The 18,698-nt window shown below is 35.7% G+C and overlaps 2 protein-coding genes across 2 annotated transcripts in view; both read right to left on the bottom strand.

The window, feature by feature from the left end:
- The window catches only part of LOC107589417 (uncharacterized), an 84,515-nt gene that overhangs the window by 63,510 nt on the left and 2,307 nt on the right, over positions 1-18,698 (bottom strand). The gene's annotated exons all lie outside the window — the stretch shown is intronic.
- On the bottom strand, positions 4,935-11,505 carry LOC107589418 (nuclear GTPase SLIP-GC-like). The gene is made up of 13 exons (XM_016277846.1): positions 11,319-11,505; positions 11,040-11,218; positions 10,884-10,923; positions 10,491-10,574; positions 10,179-10,272; positions 9,867-10,003; positions 9,604-9,765; positions 9,361-9,518; positions 8,548-8,671; positions 6,512-6,620; positions 6,158-6,291; positions 5,984-6,068; positions 4,935-5,852 (listed from the first exon to the last, which is right to left on the bottom strand). The coding sequence occupies exons 7-13, from the start codon at positions 9,757-9,759 to the stop codon at positions 5,797-5,799; spliced, it is 822 nt and encodes a 273-aa protein (XP_016133332.1). The 5' UTR covers positions 9,760-9,765; positions 9,867-10,003; positions 10,179-10,272; positions 10,491-10,574; positions 10,884-10,923; positions 11,040-11,218; positions 11,319-11,505; the 3' UTR covers positions 4,935-5,796.

The following is an 18,698-nucleotide window of genomic DNA, read 5'->3' on the forward strand; positions in this document are numbered from 1 at the left end:
TGACTGGATGGTGCTGTCAAGGGCTGTGTGAGATGTCACATTTAGGATTTCATTTTGAGAACCTGCAGGGGGAAAGAACAGTTTTATACAAAGTTGACTAAATAAAGACCTGCTATGGAGAAGAGCAGTATTACACTAATAACAAATTGAAATGTTATTTCTGTTTCCAACTTTTTCTTTTGGAAAATCATGCTCATGCTGTATTATATATGGTTTTAGGTTTCTGCACTGAGCATTTTGTATTTAATCTAAGCATTGCAGTTTTAAGTTAAAGGTGTAAGTGAATCAAATAGCAACAATTCATAAATAAAAACACACAATCGAATAACATTTGTCACTCACCTTCATACTTTCTTGGTCTCTTCCGACCAAGTCGATCAGCCTTGTAACTCATTTTTTGTAAATATTTTTTTATTTCAGTTTCGCAGTCTACCTGGTGTCACGGTGCGTGCGGGGAGATGAAGCGAGGACTCAATCGCTGGAGAAATTGTATTTTATTTTAGTAACAAATGAAACAAAAACAAACTCAAACCACCCCGAGGGGGAAAAACAGACAGGCAGAGCTAAAGCTGCGCACATGCAGACACGAAACACACACAATGAGAAATGACGGATCAGCACAGGACGGCAGACACAAGGAGAATAAATAGGAACCAAACGAGGAGGCTAACGAGGGAGACACAGGTGGAGCAACTAAAACAATAACGAGGTAACAAGATGGGAGGGGCCAGACAATAGACAGGAGAGAGCACATGGCAACAGACAAACACAACACAAGCCATGTGCTCCCAGAACACAGTCATCTGGTGGCCCTCCTGGGCACACCGGCTGAAGACTGTGACACCTGGTTAATTTTGTGCTTCAGAGCAGCATCTGAAAGAGGAAACTTGAAAAATTATTTCTCATTCTCAAGAACTGCATAGACCCTCGTACAGATGCAAATATGTTGTACACTCAAAATGATAGACATCTCAGGTATTTAATTATTACTTATGCTTACACCACTGAAGTTAATGAATGTGAAGACAACTGCAGACAAAATAATATGGAATAAACCCAAACATTCTTGGTACAGTATGTGGAAAGTGTTCATGCAGCGGTAAGTTTACCTCTGATCACATCTGCTAAAATAAGCTTAGAGAAGGGCCTTTTATCTCCTCTCCCCTGCCAGTTGAACTCCTTAGCCAGATCATCTATTATGACATGTTGCATTATGTACTTAATTACATCCTTTTGCCCAAAACGTCCTGACAGATACTTCACCTGCAAAGATATGTTTTATATTATTATTACATGACTCTCCAGGTTACTGCATTGGATGGTCAAATATTTTGTATAATGGGTGGTCAAATATATTTCTACACTTTATATCTGACTATTGTTCATGCCAACATAATGATGGTAATTTTATATCTTTCATTTGCTCCATCATGCACTGACTGTTAAGAACCAGAGCTGGGTGAGAGAGAACTTATAATGTTCTCTAATATGTGAGCTAGCAAGTCCATCAAAACAGATTCATAATAATGCAGATTTATGTATACATTTTAACATTGTTGTTTTGTTGCTATGGCATTTAATTTCTGTGTGGATTCCAAACAACATTTCATATCCATTTATGTCTTTATTTGATAATTAGCCATGTACAAGAAGGATAATGTACAGTCAGCTTGTCATTATTGCAAAATAAACCCCTTTATGATACAAGTGTTGTTTATTTTGTCATAATGATTGGCCGACCGTATATTTCCTTCTTTAAATGCTGTGTTGACTCACATATTTTTGGCGTGTTTTTACATTGCTGAGCTCTCTTTCAATCCTGAACACATCATCAAAGGTTCTAAGAGGCAGTTTTGGGTTTGTTTTAACATCTTTAGAGGGCCGGCTGGTACTGCTGGGGACCTCAGAAACCGTATTTTCTTTGAGTAGTTTCTTTAACATACCAGAGTTTTCCTGAACCGTGCTCTTAATGTCTCTCAGCATTTGGAGGAGCTCATCCTTGCCTGTTGTGTCAAATAAACTGTACACTCTAAAAAATGCTGGGTTGTTTCAACCCAACTTTGGGTCAAATATAGACTAACCCAACCGTTTTTACATTAAATTTTTAACCCAAAAGTTGGGTTAGTCCATATTTGACCCAAAGTTGGGTTGAAACATCCCAGCATTTTTTAGAGTGTAAGTACAAAAAAGAGCAAGCATCAACTTTGCATTTATTTGATTATATGACCAAATATGATGACTCACCGTCAGCTGACATTCTGGAAGTAATTGGCATAGAAGGCATGTGAAACTGATTAATTGACAGTCCTTGAGTGTACTCAAGTTTCTGTCTTTTTGCTGTTCCAGGGAATTCAGTGGCTAATTGAAATGGCCTTTATTTAAAAAAATAAATAATTTGTTAAGCAAAAAAGTATTAACAAATTTTGAAAAAATGTGTTAAACAAATATTTATTGAAAATAAATATATGGATCTATACTGTTCTTTAACTTGTTTTTGATGCTCCTCAGCCTGATCAAAAGTGGCTGCAATAAGATAAATATTTGAGAAGTGAATAAACAATAAATATTCCTACATTTAATTTTGATGTAATTTTGAAATTGTAGCTGTTACCATGTTCTCCGTGAAAGCTAATATTTAATTTCTCCCATCCTATTGCAGGCTCGTCTCTGTTCTGAACAGCTTCCATACACTTCTCTGTTGATTTGAATGGAGGCCAGTAACATTGTTTCCTGTCTATGCTCAACCAGTTTGATGCTACCACCATCACCTCTTCTGAATTTTGCAAGGTCACAACTGCATACATGGTCAATCTAGTTAAGAAAGAAAAAGAAACACGACAGCATATTTAGCTGTGATTGAAAACAAAATATGCTTTTCAATGTTATAGAAAATTGGACAAATGCCTCAATCAAACATTGATTTGATTTATTTTAAATACTGAATATTAATATAAAACAATGTGGTGTTGAAATAAATGTTGAGCTTTGAGCTTTGAGGTTTAAGTCCCAGGTAAATTTAACTGGGGCTGAAAGCTCCCCAATAAAAGCATTATATTTCAACATTACAGTCATAATTATTGAGACAAGCAGCTCACAGCATTATCAAATATAAAGCTGCTCTATTCAATAGAAGCCAGGACGAACAAAGAGAGGAGCTAATGGAAAATGTTTCCATTTCTTTGGGTATCTGTGAGTATACAGTTATACTATATAAGAAACATCATAATTGATTATACAGAATTTCTTTTTTAATTGTGGATTGAATTTTGCCATTCATTGTTTATGTATTAAAAAGGAACAATGGCTGGTACATACTGATGACATCTAAAAAGTAAACATTATTAAATATTTGCATAAAATATTTACAAATATTTTATATCATAAAGATGTTTGTATAGAGATGTTAGATCCCTTAATCCTACCGCAAACCTAAACATAACCAATTTATAAAGAATATATAAAACATAATGGACAGAAATATGTAGGCCGTGACTGTTTTAGTAGCTTGTAGCATTAAAAAATCTCAATCCTACCTCCAAACCCAACTATAACCATTCTCAAAACATGTACGGTATAAAAAAACATAACAGATAACTGCAATCACAGTCATTTATTTACTGTAAAAGCTGTGGCAAAATTAGTCCAAATGATGGTGTTGCGGTCACAGTCCTCTCTGGAAGTATGCAACAGTTTTGAGTGAAGTGGAGAGAAGAATTTAAGTTGTTAATCACTGAAAATCTTATCCCGATCCACTCTGAAAGCGTGCATTTCTCATTCAAACTAGGTATCTGCAGGCCAGTAATGGGATATAACTGCCATAAAAACTGTTTTATATAACTGCCATAAAACCTGTCATAAAGCTTCTTGAGGCACCAGTTTTTGATTATGTAGCAAGCAAGGGATTTGTTTATGGTTGCTGCTAAGGATGAAGATAAAGGTTACTGAATAAAGACTTAAGTTTGGGTCTGTTTATACTATATATATACATGTACATTATAAAGTATATAATTTATACTTTAGTAATTTTATTTTGGGGTTGTGGGGTATTTTATGGTTCTATTGTCAGTCACAATAGAAGAAAACACGTTTTGTGTCCCCTGGCAAACAAAGTAAATTTTAGGTTTTTCGAAATGTTCGAACAGAAATGTTTTTCGTTTTAAGGTTCTAAAGTCTTGTTAACATTATGTAATTCTTCAAAATTAAATGGCAGCAGAAATGACTCGGAACAGAACAAAATCATTAATTTCATATTAAGTCGATGATTAAAATGCAATTGGTTCATTCAAACCACCCAGTTTTTGCAAATAGTGCTTACTATAAAAAAGTTTTTTATCTCTGTTTGCATTTGCATTGCCTGAAGAAGTGCAGTTACTTGTTTAGCCATATTTATTCAAAGAAAATAAAAACTATAACTATGTTAACTTTATTAATCAAAAACAAAATGAACTAAATGTTTTTTATTATTATTAACTATTAAACTAAAGAAGGCTTTAAAATTCAAATATGATAATATCAGGGAAAAGTTACCTTGTATGAATGATGTCTCTGGGAAAGAACAAGTCTGACAATTCAGTTTCCAAGTTAAGCAAAGAATAAGACTTTTGATGTTAGATCTAATACACATATGGGTGTGGACTTCTTGCTCAGTGACAAATGGTTTACTAATTAATTACTAAATCCTGAACTTTAGCCTGACAAAATAATAGTTACAAGTTTCAGAGAAAATAAAAGTGAAAACACATGAAGTGAAAACAAAGCTTTGCTGTTCACCCTGTAGGCCAAATGTTTGCATATCATACACTCAAAGAACTTCATTAGTTCAAAAGTAAAGGCTTCAGGTCTGTTGTCAGTCAAGGACCTGATTTTATATTTCTGAGAACGTACTGAGAAAGAATGCCTTCTAACGGAAACCACGATTTCTTTAGGACAAGGGTTAAGTTTTTATGATCAAGACAATCATGAATAATTATTAACATTTCAACAGCATCAGCATTACCATATTTGGATGAGGTACATTATGAACATCAACAGCAGTAGTTTTGATGTTGACTCACATAACATTCCTGTGTTACTCAGGAAATACACTACTAGTTAACCACATGCATTTCAATCATGGATCTATATATATGTTATGTATAATTGTTCTGTTATAAATCAGGGGTTTCAATCCCTCCCCACCAACAACTTGTCACTCACATGCAACAATCGCAGCAATTAGCAAACTTTATACACTTTGTACAATCCACTCAGTTCTCGCTTGACAATCAAGCCCCGTCCTATTTTTTCTTCTTGTTTGAGAAGTCGTTTCACTCAGATACAGTACGTCAATATTGGGAAGACAAGAATGTATTTTTTATTCTGACAAAGCTTTTCTAACACTGTAAATACATCAAGAAATTTGAAATATCTTGACAGCCTGTCTTGACTGTCACTACTGCATATGTTTCAGAAAGGCCTTTGCAATTACATTACAATCTATACTGTAAATTAATCAAATGTAGCCTATTCAGGTTCTTGAAAATTAGACAGTTACATTTTTAAGTGTAATTTATGTCTTGCTGTAAAACAGTTATAATAAAAACAACAAATCAGTATACAGTTTGTATATCATGCAGCCCCTATAATAAACCCCAAAGTTCAGAAATTTGATGAAAATGAAATGAACAAACACATTTGAGTAAAAAAAAAAGTTCTAAAACTAAAGAAAACATTGGCTGTAAATGTGTTACACTTGTTGCACAATACAGTAGTTATGTTTCTTTTGTGATTTGTGCTGTTTCTCTTGCTTGATGAGCATCAGTCAGACAGATGATCTAGAAGTCTCTCCAGCTCTTCAATCTCTCTGGAGACATCTAGAAAGACATATAAGAAGATATTACATGACGCAATGACTGAGATTAATCAATCAATAACCTACTTCAGATTGCAAAAGACTATTTGTTTAAACACTTGTTTCTGTGGTGTAGTAGGATGACATTCTTACCCATCCGTGTCTTTTTGCTGTTTTGTGATTGTGAGCGTTCTATTGCTTTCTGTAGTTCATTTTCAAGAGTACTCTTTATGTGCAGCTTTACAAAGAAACAAGAGAACATTCCATTTGTCTTTAGTCATTGTACAGCTGAATACATGATCGTCTTAATGAATGTGAGATCGGTACCTTTAAGTTATTGAACTTTTTAAGCACTTCCATTTTTGCTTTTTTGAACATGTCTTCTTTTTTCTGATCGACTGTGTTTATTAACAGGTCTTGCATTTTCTTCATGGATCCTGTTCCTCTCACAGCTGCAGCTTCTAAAATAAACAACACTCTGTATTCATTCATTTTCTTTCTCATGAAGACACATCAGAACTAGCAAATAAATCAAGTCTTGGATGTGCGTTTCATGAAAGAAATGTATTTTCTGACATGCAGGGTGGCTTTTTCATTAATGAAAGGTGTTTTCTTTTCTGCAGTAAATAACAATTTACATTAAAATAATTTGTGATTAATTGTAACTCAATGCTAGCTTACGCTGATAGCAAGAAGCCATTTCATTCACAATTGTTATTTGTATTGATGAGTAGATGTCCTTCTTCTTGTCAACAATGTCTCTGTTGAGCGCTGCCTTCAGTTTGGTTTCCTTTCACAAGGAGAAAACACAAAAAAGTCCGAAAATTCTAGAAACATTAAGTCCCTGTTTACATCAGTCCATTAAAAGTTAGTTTAGTGTATTTCAGTGCTTACTGCTTTATAATAAAACCAGTCTGCTTAATTATAAGGAGTGAGGATTCATACAGAAGACAGACTTAGGCTGCGTTTACACTTGGCATTAACACGCGGTCACCGTGATCTGATCAAGCAGATCGGATCATCAGTCAATCAGGACACTGCACGTTTACACTTGGCAACATCAGCTGACTTCTCTATCTGGATAACCGATCGGATCTGTATTTCCAGCGCAATATTTAAAGGGGTCATATGATGCGATTTCAAGTTTTCCTTTCTCTTTGAAGTGTTGCAAGCTCTTGGTGCATAAAGTAGATCTGTAAAGTTGCAAAGACTAAAGTCTCAAATCCAAAGAGATATTCTTTATAAAAGTTAAGACTCAACCCCGCCTACCTAAAACGGCTCGTTCTAACACGCCCCCACATGTCTACGTCACTATGTGGAAATATTAGCATAATGCCGCCCAAATGTCCACGCAAAGAAAGAAGGCGTGGTTTCAGGAACAGCAGTAGTGTTGATGCAGTCATGTCAGGGAGACGCTGTGTGATTCAGTGTGAAAGCAAAAGCACTTTATTTTACTTTAGTCTCACTTGCGCTCTGTTCTTCCGACAGATCAAGAGAGAGGGGGGGGGGGCGTTTTGCGTGATGTCGACCTGCGAATGCAGACACGATGGCTGGATTGCATTTACATTACACTGAGATCCGATCACAATGCGTCCTCGACTACCTCTGGACCAGAACACGCAAGAGCCCTGCATTTCAACTGACTTTTTTACGCCTTTACTTTACTATTTACTAATAAACTAGTGCTTTCTGAGTCGTGTCGCAAGGATGAAGTTGCCGATCCTGACTCGCCATCTCATTAGACGCGCCTTTAGAGAGAAGTGCATCTTTACGGATTATGATTATGATGAAACAGTTTTTGTTTTAGTCTATTTGTTTTATTTCGTTTAGTAATTTAAAGCTTTCTATAGATATATTTATCATGTCTGTGAGGCATGTATTCGCTGAGTTTCAGTTCATTTTTTGTGAAGCGCTCCTGTTGAAGAAGAGACGGCAGAAAGCGCATCATGTTTGTTTTCTTTATTTTATAAAAGCACAACGTTTTGTTGATATTGTGAGTGCACACAAATAAAAGTACACCCTTTACAGTTACAAATTATGTATTACTCTTACCTTTATGAGTAAAAATGACGGTGTATCCACTGAAAAAAATGCAAGTGATTGCGCTGGCGCCATGTCCCTTAGCTTCCACTCTCCGCACAAACTATTGGATATAGCGCACATTTATCTAGGTTTGACGTTTAAACATTGTTATATGCTTGAACTGTTTTATATCTATAGATTTTATTTTAGGCAAGTCGTGATGATTTGAGAAGGCTAAATGGATCAAACATAGGCTCACCGTCTGCCGCTGGCCGCTTGGTCGTTACTTTAAAAAACAAAAACTTATATTTAACGAACAAAAAATGCTCCAAACGTTTTTCTAAATTAACTTAAAAAAAAACTAAACGAAATATAATCACTTTGCCATTACATACAAAACTGAACAATTTTAATATCTGAAACAGTAGTATATAATAGATAATTCTGTATAAATAGATAATTCTGATAAACTGTCGGACACGGGCCGGGCCAGGGCCGGGCTAGGGCCTAAATTTGAGGCCCCTGCAGGGCTCTAGGACACGCTGATCGGATAACATTTACACTTGTCTTTTCGATGTGTAACATCCGGATACAGGTCACATGTCAATGCCAAGTGTAAAGTCTAAGTCTGGCCCTTAGAGGATCAGGGCCAGAATGCAACCCATTAGTGTCCCCAAGAGGACAGCTGAACTCACCTCTATTTTGATGAAGTTGTGAATGTGATGTAGTATGTCAGAGCTGGGGTAAGCAGAGTCACTCTGGATGATACTGAACTTGTCAATCTGTTCCTGCACTGATTTTCCTGTTTTTCCAGTTACACTGCAACCAAAAGAAATCCATTTGCAGTTTATTTTTAAAACATTTTACAGAATATAGTTGTAATTCTTGATATATAATCTGAGAATTACTGGAAGGAAATAGTGATGGGAAAGACTAAATTCCCAAACACACAAAGTTTACTTTATATTGCTATTACCTATGCGGTTGTCATATGTGAAATTAACAAAAGATTCAAACCAGAAAGGACTTTGGAGGTGAACAAATAATTTTTTTTTTGTCCTTTACAAAGGTGTATGCGACTGGCTTAAATGACCCATCACGAGAAGGAAAACCAGTACAAACCCACTCATATTTTTTAGTCCTGCGTATGCCTTGTGCGAAAAACATAAGGTTGATGTTTCCTTGACCTCAATGAAAACACTTGACCTCAAATTAATCTGCCACAACAAATAGTCTGCCACAACAAAACTACACCCAATCTGTATCTTCCTGGGCATCTGTCCCATCCGCTGGTTTACTGCGCTACATGTAATCTACAGTTGGTCCACATTTACAAGTCAACAAAAAGCCATTTAAAAGCCAACAATATAATTAACAACAATGTTAATTAAAAACTTGATCATGTTAATTCCCTAAATATCAACAACAAGCATTGTAAATAGTTTATTGCATTTTATTCTAAACTACTCAAAGGGAGACTAGAAATGGAATGATAAAACAGAACTTACGGAAAAATCTTACAGAAATCATCATAAATGTTTTTGTGCAAATGTTTGGCCAATGTCTTGTTCAGGTCTAGAACTACATCCCAATTTTTGGACCAATAGCATCCGTAGTTCTTGCACAAAGCTCCAAGGATTTTATGGAACCCCCTTCCATCTTTACTCTGAGTAACAAAAAATTCATAAAAATTCAAGTGTTAAAAGGACAGTAATTATTAAAATGGTGCAAAACATTTGAATCACACTCACAGATATCATTTTCTTTGTGGAAGCAACACATGAGCTCACTGATTCTTCCAGTCCCTTTGAGAGATGCTGCTCCAGATCTTTATAAATGCTGACAAAATATTTGTCCAGTTCAGATAGTGACTCCTTTAGGTTCTTCTTAAATTTGTTGACTTTCATTTCAATCTAAAACACATCCATACAACAGCAGTGAATTACATAATAATACACAGTGGTAGCATTCTGAAGATGCACTAATTCTATTCATTCTAATTCAGACTCTGTACCTTTTTCTTGTCTTTATCCAGCTGGCCACTTTGGATCAAGGACAAAACTCCCTTTACTTTATTGACATATTCTCTGGTCAATTCTATATTAATGCTCTTGTTAAGATTCCTCAGATCATCCTGCAGATTTGGGATTTCTACAAATAAACACAAGGATGTGATTTGGGCTCATTTGGTCAGTGCTTTATCTCGCTTTAAAAAATATTTTAACATGCACTTAAAAATATTCATGCAACAGTTTGACAAGTTTATTTCTTTTCTCATGAATGAATAAAGTTGTAAAATGAAAGCAATAGACAGAGGATAGCTTACCTGTTTCACTTGATTCCAGATTTAAATTGTGGTCAAAGAATGCATTGGAACTCACAGTAAAAACTTGAAACTGATTGTCAGTGTTGAATATTTTCTAAAAACGAAAAAAAAATGTTTCACTTTATTTTGATAGTCCCTTTTAACACATTCTGTTAAATACTCTGAGAGTTAGTGGACATGTAGGTGCAATGTTACTTATTGTCAACATAATGTTGAAAAGGGAACATCAAAATAAAGTTACCGGAAAAAAAATCATATCAATAGAGTTTTAAAACATAATGGTAATAAAGAACATTTGGCAAGAATTAATACCTTGATTTCAGAATTTTCAAACTTTTCTTTGACCCTTGTCTTGGCATGTTCATTTCTATGAAGTATGCATGGTTTTTTCTGATCCTAAAGAATAATTAAAAACAAAACACACACACACACACACACGCACACATATGTATGTATGAGTATACTGTAGGTCTATTGTAAAATCTGATTCATGGGTTGATCATAAACTATAAAGATTCTCCTTTTCATCTCAGTAAATTATTATATTCATTAAATTTCATTTACAGTGATATAAGCCCTCACTGACATTATTAAAACCAACAGTACAAACGGGAAACTGACAGCTAAATTAAGTACTGGTCTATGAAAACAAAGGGGCCATACTACAGAAACACTGCTAGTATGGTCCTTCTACATTTTCCAAACCTTGTCTTCTGGAATTTGGTCTCTTGGAAGCCGTGCAGATCTAAAAAAGAATATTAAAAAGTTGCAAAATGTTGCATGCTTGCTACTAGATTACTGTAATTACTCCGATTTAGACCACTTCCGAGCCCTTCATTTCCTATAGTATTCACAAAATACCTAATATACGCTCCTAGATTGATATCATCAGTCTTTGTACAGATGAAATTGATGCTTTTGCATTTTCCTCCTGGTCCCAGTTCTTCAATGCAGTACTTTAATATCCCCCAGGGGTCTCTGTCAGAGATTGCTCGCTTGATATCACTTACAATCCACACAGAAGAGCACTCTCTCAGTTTCTACAAGATTTAAAATAGGACATAGTTATGGTTTATATTAGCACAATAGATTATACAGTGTATATGTGTGTAAATGTTTCATGAAAATAAATATATTTACAGATTTCCACAGGTCATCTCTAATCTTATTGCAGTCTCCAGTACCAGGCAGATCAAGAAGCACAATGTGCTCCAGGAATTCATGACAGTGGGGTACCTTGATCGTCACGCTCTTTACAAGCGGCCAGAACCAGTCACCAGAACTTGACTCACTGTTGTATGAAACTTGCAACTTCGTTGGTAAATTCAGAGAGCTGTTGAGATAATAAATTGCTATGTTTTACTCTGCTGAAAAGCAAATTAGCAATGCATTATGCATTTAATGTAAAATATTGAACAGTCTCATGAAACTTACATTACTGTTTGAGATTATTTTCTTACTGATAGACAAAAATGCTTCAATCTCAGCAAATTTTTCATCATTCTGGAGCTCTTCTAATGTTTTCTGGTCTGCATCAGCTCCATACAGCGCAGTGATCTTTTCTACACCAATTTCAATTAAGTCCTCATTCCTTTCCTCACTTTCATCTTTCATATCTTTGAAAACATCTTTAAGCTCATTCTCCCACTCCTGCAGAGGTACACAGCACAAAGTATAGAGAAAAATAAGGCTTGGTTCTGCTCTGTCCAGTCTGGTTTATTTACATATTTATCCACCTTTTACTTCAACGCGGAAGTAAGCTATGGGTGAGACTTCCGGTTCATTATGCGCTTTAGGGAAATAACAAGAAGAATAATGAGGAAACCTCTTTAGAGAAGAGATCGATCTCTGCTATGTAGTTGGAGTCAGTCAGATTGGCTTCCACCTGAGTAACAACAGCTGTACAAGCACCAAAACAACCAGATGGTAAGAGTTCCTTTTTCCCCAAGATTGCACTTAAAAGGGAACTCTTTCCTTCTCCTGATTTTCCAAAAATCCCTATGGTTGCCTTCTTCCTGCTGCCTTTATCGTTTTGATCTGAGTTTTTAGTGACTCTTTGCAGAATTTGCCTTGCATTCTCCGTGATCATATCTGTGTACAACAAAAAGAGAGTTACAATGGGCTTGACAATGGGTGTGCCTGCATATACACACACACATACACACAGGCATGTTTCTGATTAAATAACATTTTTCTAAGCAACATAAGTGACAGATGTTTAATTCTAAAATAGTATATGTTTTACCAGTGCATTGTATGTAGTTCTAATATATAGTGTTCAGTCATGTAGCATTTATGGCTCAGGTGCTGGACTCAAAATAGCCATCTGTCCAGGGTGTTTCTGGGATAGGCTCCAGCATCCCCATGATGCTACATATGATAGACCATTTAGAAAATAGATGGATGGATGTGATATGACCTTTTTAAGTTAGTGTGCGTGTCTAAATTCTGCAGATTTTTTATAGGCAACTAATTGATTAATTACTAGTACAGATTAGAGGTGGACAGATTCAGATTTTACTTGCCTGTTGTCAGTGTTGTCTCTATACTCGAGTCAGATGGTTCATGATCTCGTTTTCTTTTAGTACCTATCAGAGAATTCATCCCACTCATTATTTGTCCTTAATCACAGACTGTACAATGATCTTTAATTTGCATACCTTGGCTAGCCATTGTAGGATCGATGGGAAGTCCTGGAGGGGAAAGAACATATTAAAGATGTTAAATTTTTTCTTACCAATCTTTTAAGAACTTTTTTGTTCTGATTACAACAAAATTAATTGTCTCACTATCAGAGCAAGTTCTAGATTGTGATAGTACAGGATGCAGTGGAGATGTATTCTTCTTCATCCCATGAAATTATTCCATCTCTTCTTTTGGTGCTCCACAAAAGGCTGATCTATAAAACAGTAAAGAAAAAAACTGTGAATTAAAGCACAAGTTAAATAATGTACAGTTTCACTAATTATGATGTCCTCAAAGATATGTACAGAAATACCGTCGCAAATCAGCAGCTACTGCATTTCCTTATGGAAATTCAGATGAGTAACAAGTCAAGTCAAGTCACTTTTATTTCTGTAGCGCTTTATACAAAACAGATTGTGTCAAAGCAGCTTCACAGAGATCAACGGGAAAATAGTAGATACAGTTATGTACACTCCTTCACAATTTTGTTTCATAATGCTACTTATGAGACAAAGTGTACAAATATATATATATATCGGAAAAACGAGTTTTTTGTTGTTTCTTTGTTTGAGTTTCTTTAATAAGGGAGTTAGGGAACATTTCTCTGCTCCAGCTCATCACTTTTGCTCTTGAACAAAACACAAGAACTACGAGTCACTTTAAATTGAGAGTATTTCCTAACCTGCATCAAAGTATGTTTAAAGGGGTCATATGATGTTGCTAAAAAGAACATTATTTGGTGTATTTGGTGTAATGAAATGTGTTTATGCGGTTTAAGGTTCAAAAAACACATTATTTTCCACATACTGTACATTATTGTTTCTCCTCTCCGCCTTTCTGAAACACGTCGATTTTTACAAAGCTCAACGTTCTGAAAAGTGAGGTGTGCTCTGATTGGCCAGCTATCCAGTGCGTTGTGATTGGCTGAATACCTCAAGCGTGTGACGGAAATGTTACGCCCCTCACCATACTGTGATGCCGTGTCCCAGTGCAATGAGGCAAAACCAATAAAACCCATTACAAACGAGGCATTTGTTGCATCCAGTGGGGACATAATTACTGATTATAATGACTTATACTGTCTTTTTACGCATTGCGTTGCATCGCGCCGTATAAACATAAAACCATGTCTGCATTTGTGATCGGAGAAACGACAAACAACAAGCGCTACTCTACACTGCTCAAAACTCGCGTTTGAATCATCATGGGCAAATTCTTGAAATATGAAAACGTACTTACAGGCTGTGAGTCAGCATTATTTGTCAGAACACCGGCATTGTAGGCTACTCTCCCAGGAAACAGTGCTCATCCTCCGTAAAATGCACTGCACACATCTGAATATTTGGGTTAAACTGTTCTGGAACAGTGTTGTAAATACAACTTAACCACTTATTTCTAGTTGTGTCCTCTTTTGGAAGACCAAATAAAGTAGTTTCGCTTTCACAACAAAACACAGCGTCTCCACGACATGGCGGCGGCAGCAACAATTCTACAGCGAGAATCAAAGTTACACCTTCTTTCTTTGCGTAAACATTTTATGTGGTGTTATGGAAATCTTCCCACATCGTGAAGTAGACATGTGGGGGCATGTTTAAACGAGGCCTTTTAAGAGGGCGTGGACAAGTCTTAACTTTTATAAAGAATATTTCTTTGGGTTTAAGACTTTTGTCTTTGCAACTTTAGGGATCTTATCTATTCACAAACAGCTTGTAATACTCCAAAGAGAAAGGAAAACTTGAAATCACATCATATGACCCCTTTAAAGCATATTATGTATATGGAAAAGGTCAGGATTTAGCAAAGATTTTAACCTATGTGCTCAGAGTATTTCAGGTTTCTCTGTTCAAATGTCCCTTTTATCATTATCTTCAGCTTACATCGACATCCACTGATTCATCTTTGTAATAGATTTTACACTTATAATCAATCCCATCATCCCTTTCATCTGCTGGAGAGCAATTTTCTGCTAATTCCTCTTCATTATTCAGAGATGTCTCCATGTCCCATTCATTACAGACCTCATCCTTACAATAATTTCCTAAGCAGTTTAATTGTAGCAATTCACCGTTTCCTCTGGATAATATCTCCATTTCGTATACTTCATTAGTACTGTTCTCCACAGTAGCTCTGACCATATCTAGGTCCTCAGATTGAAAGCAAACTATCACACTTTGTTTGAAAATAAAAACACCAAAGTTTTCTAAATGTCCAAATAGCTGTAAGGCGTAGCTTTTCAGAGCCAATGTAATGAGTCCTGGGGTCAAAGGGCAGCCCTGATGCAGCACTTTGTACTTCTCAACTGAAAAATCTTTTTGCATCACTGAGGTTTTCTATAATGAGAAGACGTTTTTGCTGTTCCAGCTCATCCTTAATATGACTTAAACTTATTAAAGTGCAATGTGTTTTGGGAGTGATCATGACAGTAGCAGAATATTTTGTTATTCACCCCTTTGGAAGAGTCTCCATGACGTCTTCTACATTTCTTGCCAGAATAGTTGCCATGATGAGTCAGTCAACGTTAAAGGAGTGTTGACTATCGTCATGTGGACTTTTCAGAGATTAATTAAAATATCTCTCAGAGCAGTTAAATGCACCTCTGTGGATTCTGTCATAGAACATCTTTATGTATGGAATTATAACCTGAATGTTGTCTTTATAGAAGGAAACTGGGATGCCGTCTGGTCTCGGTGTGTCTGACACCTGAAGAGAATTTACAACTGACACAATGTCAACCTCAGTGACTGCATGTGAGCTTTCTTCCTCCAATAATGAACCTACCATTTGTCAATAAAACACATCATATAACAGGCAGGTACAACTACAGTCATAATTTATTTAAAAAAATTAATTAATATTCCAAGTCTTCAGATGCAAAACAATTGATTTGTGAGAGGAATAGACATGATCACTGTCTCCACCCTCCATAAAGCTCAGATCATGTGTGCACTCTGTGCGCAAATTCAAAAATTGCCACCAGAAGAAGCCTTACGTCAGCCTTGGTAGTGAAATTGTCTCTTGTGTGTTTCATGACCAATTGCATCATGTTAAAGTATGGGAGTATCATTTTGAATGAGATGTGTGCGCATTAATGGCGCGGGATCATTTTCAGTGATTAAAATCTAATGTTTTACTCTCTTCTTCACATAAAGATATCATATGGCTTCAGCAGTCTTGGAATGCAACACGACTTGTTTGAAATACTTTTAGACTGCTGTTTTATGGTCAGTTTTTGCAATAAATACCTGTGACTGTACTTTTATGTGCCTGTTACGTGTTTTATTGTTCAGAAGTGGGTAGGTTTAGGGTAAAGATGGGATTAGGTGCTCCAATTAAAGTATACATTTATATATAATTTCTATTTTTTAACAAATGCATGCAAATCATAAAGTTAGGGATGTTCATTTTGCTTATTTTTCTGAACAACAACTGACGCTCATTAACCGGTCATTAACCATTAACCGTTAACAAAATTAGAATGGATACGAGTGTGTGACCCATTAAAAACATAAATTTTTTTCTTCGGGGGTTTAGTGCATGTGCAAATAACAGCACAAACAACAGAACATGAGGATTCACACATCGTCACATCATGCACCTGCAGCGCTGTGATGAAAGGAAAACAGAATAAAATGCCATATATAAAAGGAATAAAAAATATGTTTTACATAATAATTAACTCATTAACAAAACCAGTGCAGTTTGCTCTACACCACAGCTCGTACTGTACACGGACCCTCATATACTTCGGCCACAAAAATTAAAGCAGATTGCAACCTGAATTAGAGAGTTCCTGGAGCGTCATAAGTTCTATTACTTTTGTAAGGCATATTTGGAGTTTCTGCGCAAGGGTGCCCTCTAGCTGCAAGTATAATGAGACATAAATTACATGTGTTTACAGCGCTACTGCTCACCCACCTTATTTTGGGTAAAAATAGTTAAAGTACGATTTTTAAGTAAACATATGATACTCCATATGTTGTTCTCCAGTATATAGGAGTTTTATTTTTTTTCCATGCTTAAGTGACATCGTTGCCAGCTGACTTACGTCACTTAAGAATTTCTACTGACGGTGCAATGTAACCAAGAAAATGGTCCTTGGGAAACATTTAGTTCCCCCAAAAGGCATTCCTAAAACTAAATGTGTTCCCAGTTCCTGTGGTGTGAACACACCAAAGAGCAGGATGGCATCCCACTTGTTGAAAAAAATGACAAAAAGCATCCATGCCCTTTTAGATTATTGCTGTTGTTTTATTATGTAAAACTTATTATGCAAGTGAATATTAAAATCCTCTACATATGATAATTTGTGGAGATTTTGGAAAAACGGAAGATTTTAGCATGGTGATGGATATGACAATGTTAATGTATTTGGTCTTGGCGGAATAGATCTGCTACGCTGCTGCTGCTGCTGCTGAATTGCTGCTGCTGTTGGTTATTGCTGTAGTTGTAGATTATTGCTGCTGCTGCAAGCAAGTACAGGAACCTGCTACTGCCAATCCATATGGCGATATGGTGCCGTGAGTATTTAAGACATACTGCTGCTGCACAAATAGCATATAAAATAACCCGTAGCAGATCTGTACAGGTGGAGCTGGGGAAGGTGGAGTGTTTCAGAGAAACTTTGAAAGCACGCTGCAGGAATCTCAAGTGAATGCTAGCGAGCCATATAAATGCAAGGCAGTAAGCTCATTGGCTGCATATGCAGCATGAACCAATCAGCTTGTGCCAAGTCGTTTAACTCTGATATCATCAGTTACGTTAACAATCTAGAGTTTCATGACTGAACTATATATTTATATAAATTAAAGAATTAAAATCACATTAAAGAAATGCTTGCAGACCTCCTAAGTTACCGAGTGATTACTTACTGTAGTAGTGGCAGATTAAAGGTAGACAGATTCGGATTTTACTTGCCTCCTGTCATCGGTGACTTTGTACTTGAGTCAGATGATTTATGATTACACTTTCTTTTAGTGCGTCACTGTAAATTAAACCTGTAATGCAATTTTACTGTGGGGGCCCGAGTCAGTATGCTGTTCAGGGAGCCCATAAACCATAGCTGCACACCTGCTCTTTGCTTAAACATATTTTCATTATCAAACATCATTCTTTTAGCTTACATTTATTTATTTATTTATTTATTTATTTTATTACGGACACACCATAGTTAACACAACCTTAAAAAAATTTAAAATGACAAAACTTTTTTTTTTTTTTACTTTATATTGCGCTAAATTATTATTGTTATCTCTTTAATCATCCTGGGCTGCGTTTCTCGATAACGATTGATCTTAGAGCTTAAGAGCGTTTTCTCCGAGTCATTTTACAATCGTTCGTTATTGTTTCACGTGCATTTCCCAAAAATGCACTTAACGCAATCGCACGTAGCCATGCTTTAGGTGCTACTTAGGAGTCGCTATCCGTTTGTCAAGTGCTGAAATGTCATCTTATAGAATGGCTCGTAATTGTAGTACACGCGCGTTTTGAAATGTTAACCTAATCTACGTTCCAGACAACTTGGATATAATAACTATTATTATATTATGTTATATTATATTATATTATATTTATACGTATAATATTATACTTTACATAGCCTAATAATATAGCCTATAATATACTTTATATAAAAATAGATTATAGTATATAATATCTACATAGAGACGTTATTTCCGGGTCCAATACATTGGTTTTCGTGCACGTCAATAAGTCATTGACAGATTTGAAGCATATTTACATTACTTCTTTTATTCTATTTATTCTAATAATTATAATTATTAAATAATTATGTTGATTATTTATTCTATTCTATCTTTTATTCTTCTTCTGTTTTTT

Source organism: Sinocyclocheilus grahami, unplaced genomic scaffold, assembly GCF_001515645.1.
Source record: "Sinocyclocheilus grahami isolate Dianchi unplaced genomic scaffold, SAMN03320097.WGS_v1.1 scaffold116.1, whole genome shotgun sequence".
Classification (NCBI taxonomy): Eukaryota; Metazoa; Chordata; class Actinopteri; order Cypriniformes; family Cyprinidae; genus Sinocyclocheilus; species Sinocyclocheilus grahami.

Excerpts from the sequence above, each read along its gene's own strand:
- LOC107589418 (XM_016277846.1), bottom strand. The coding sequence starts at position 9,759 with ATGAAAGTCAACAAATTTAAGAAGAACCTAAAGGAGTCACTATCTGAA. Across the intron at positions 6,292-6,511 it reads AATGGCTTCTTGCTATCAGC|AAGCTGCAGCTGTGAGAGGA; the intron begins GTAAGCTAGCAT and ends TGTTTATTTTAG. Across the intron at positions 6,069-6,157 it reads AAAAGTTCAATAACTTAAAG|CTGCACATAAAGAGTACTCT; the intron begins GTACCGATCTCA and ends TTCTTTGTAAAG.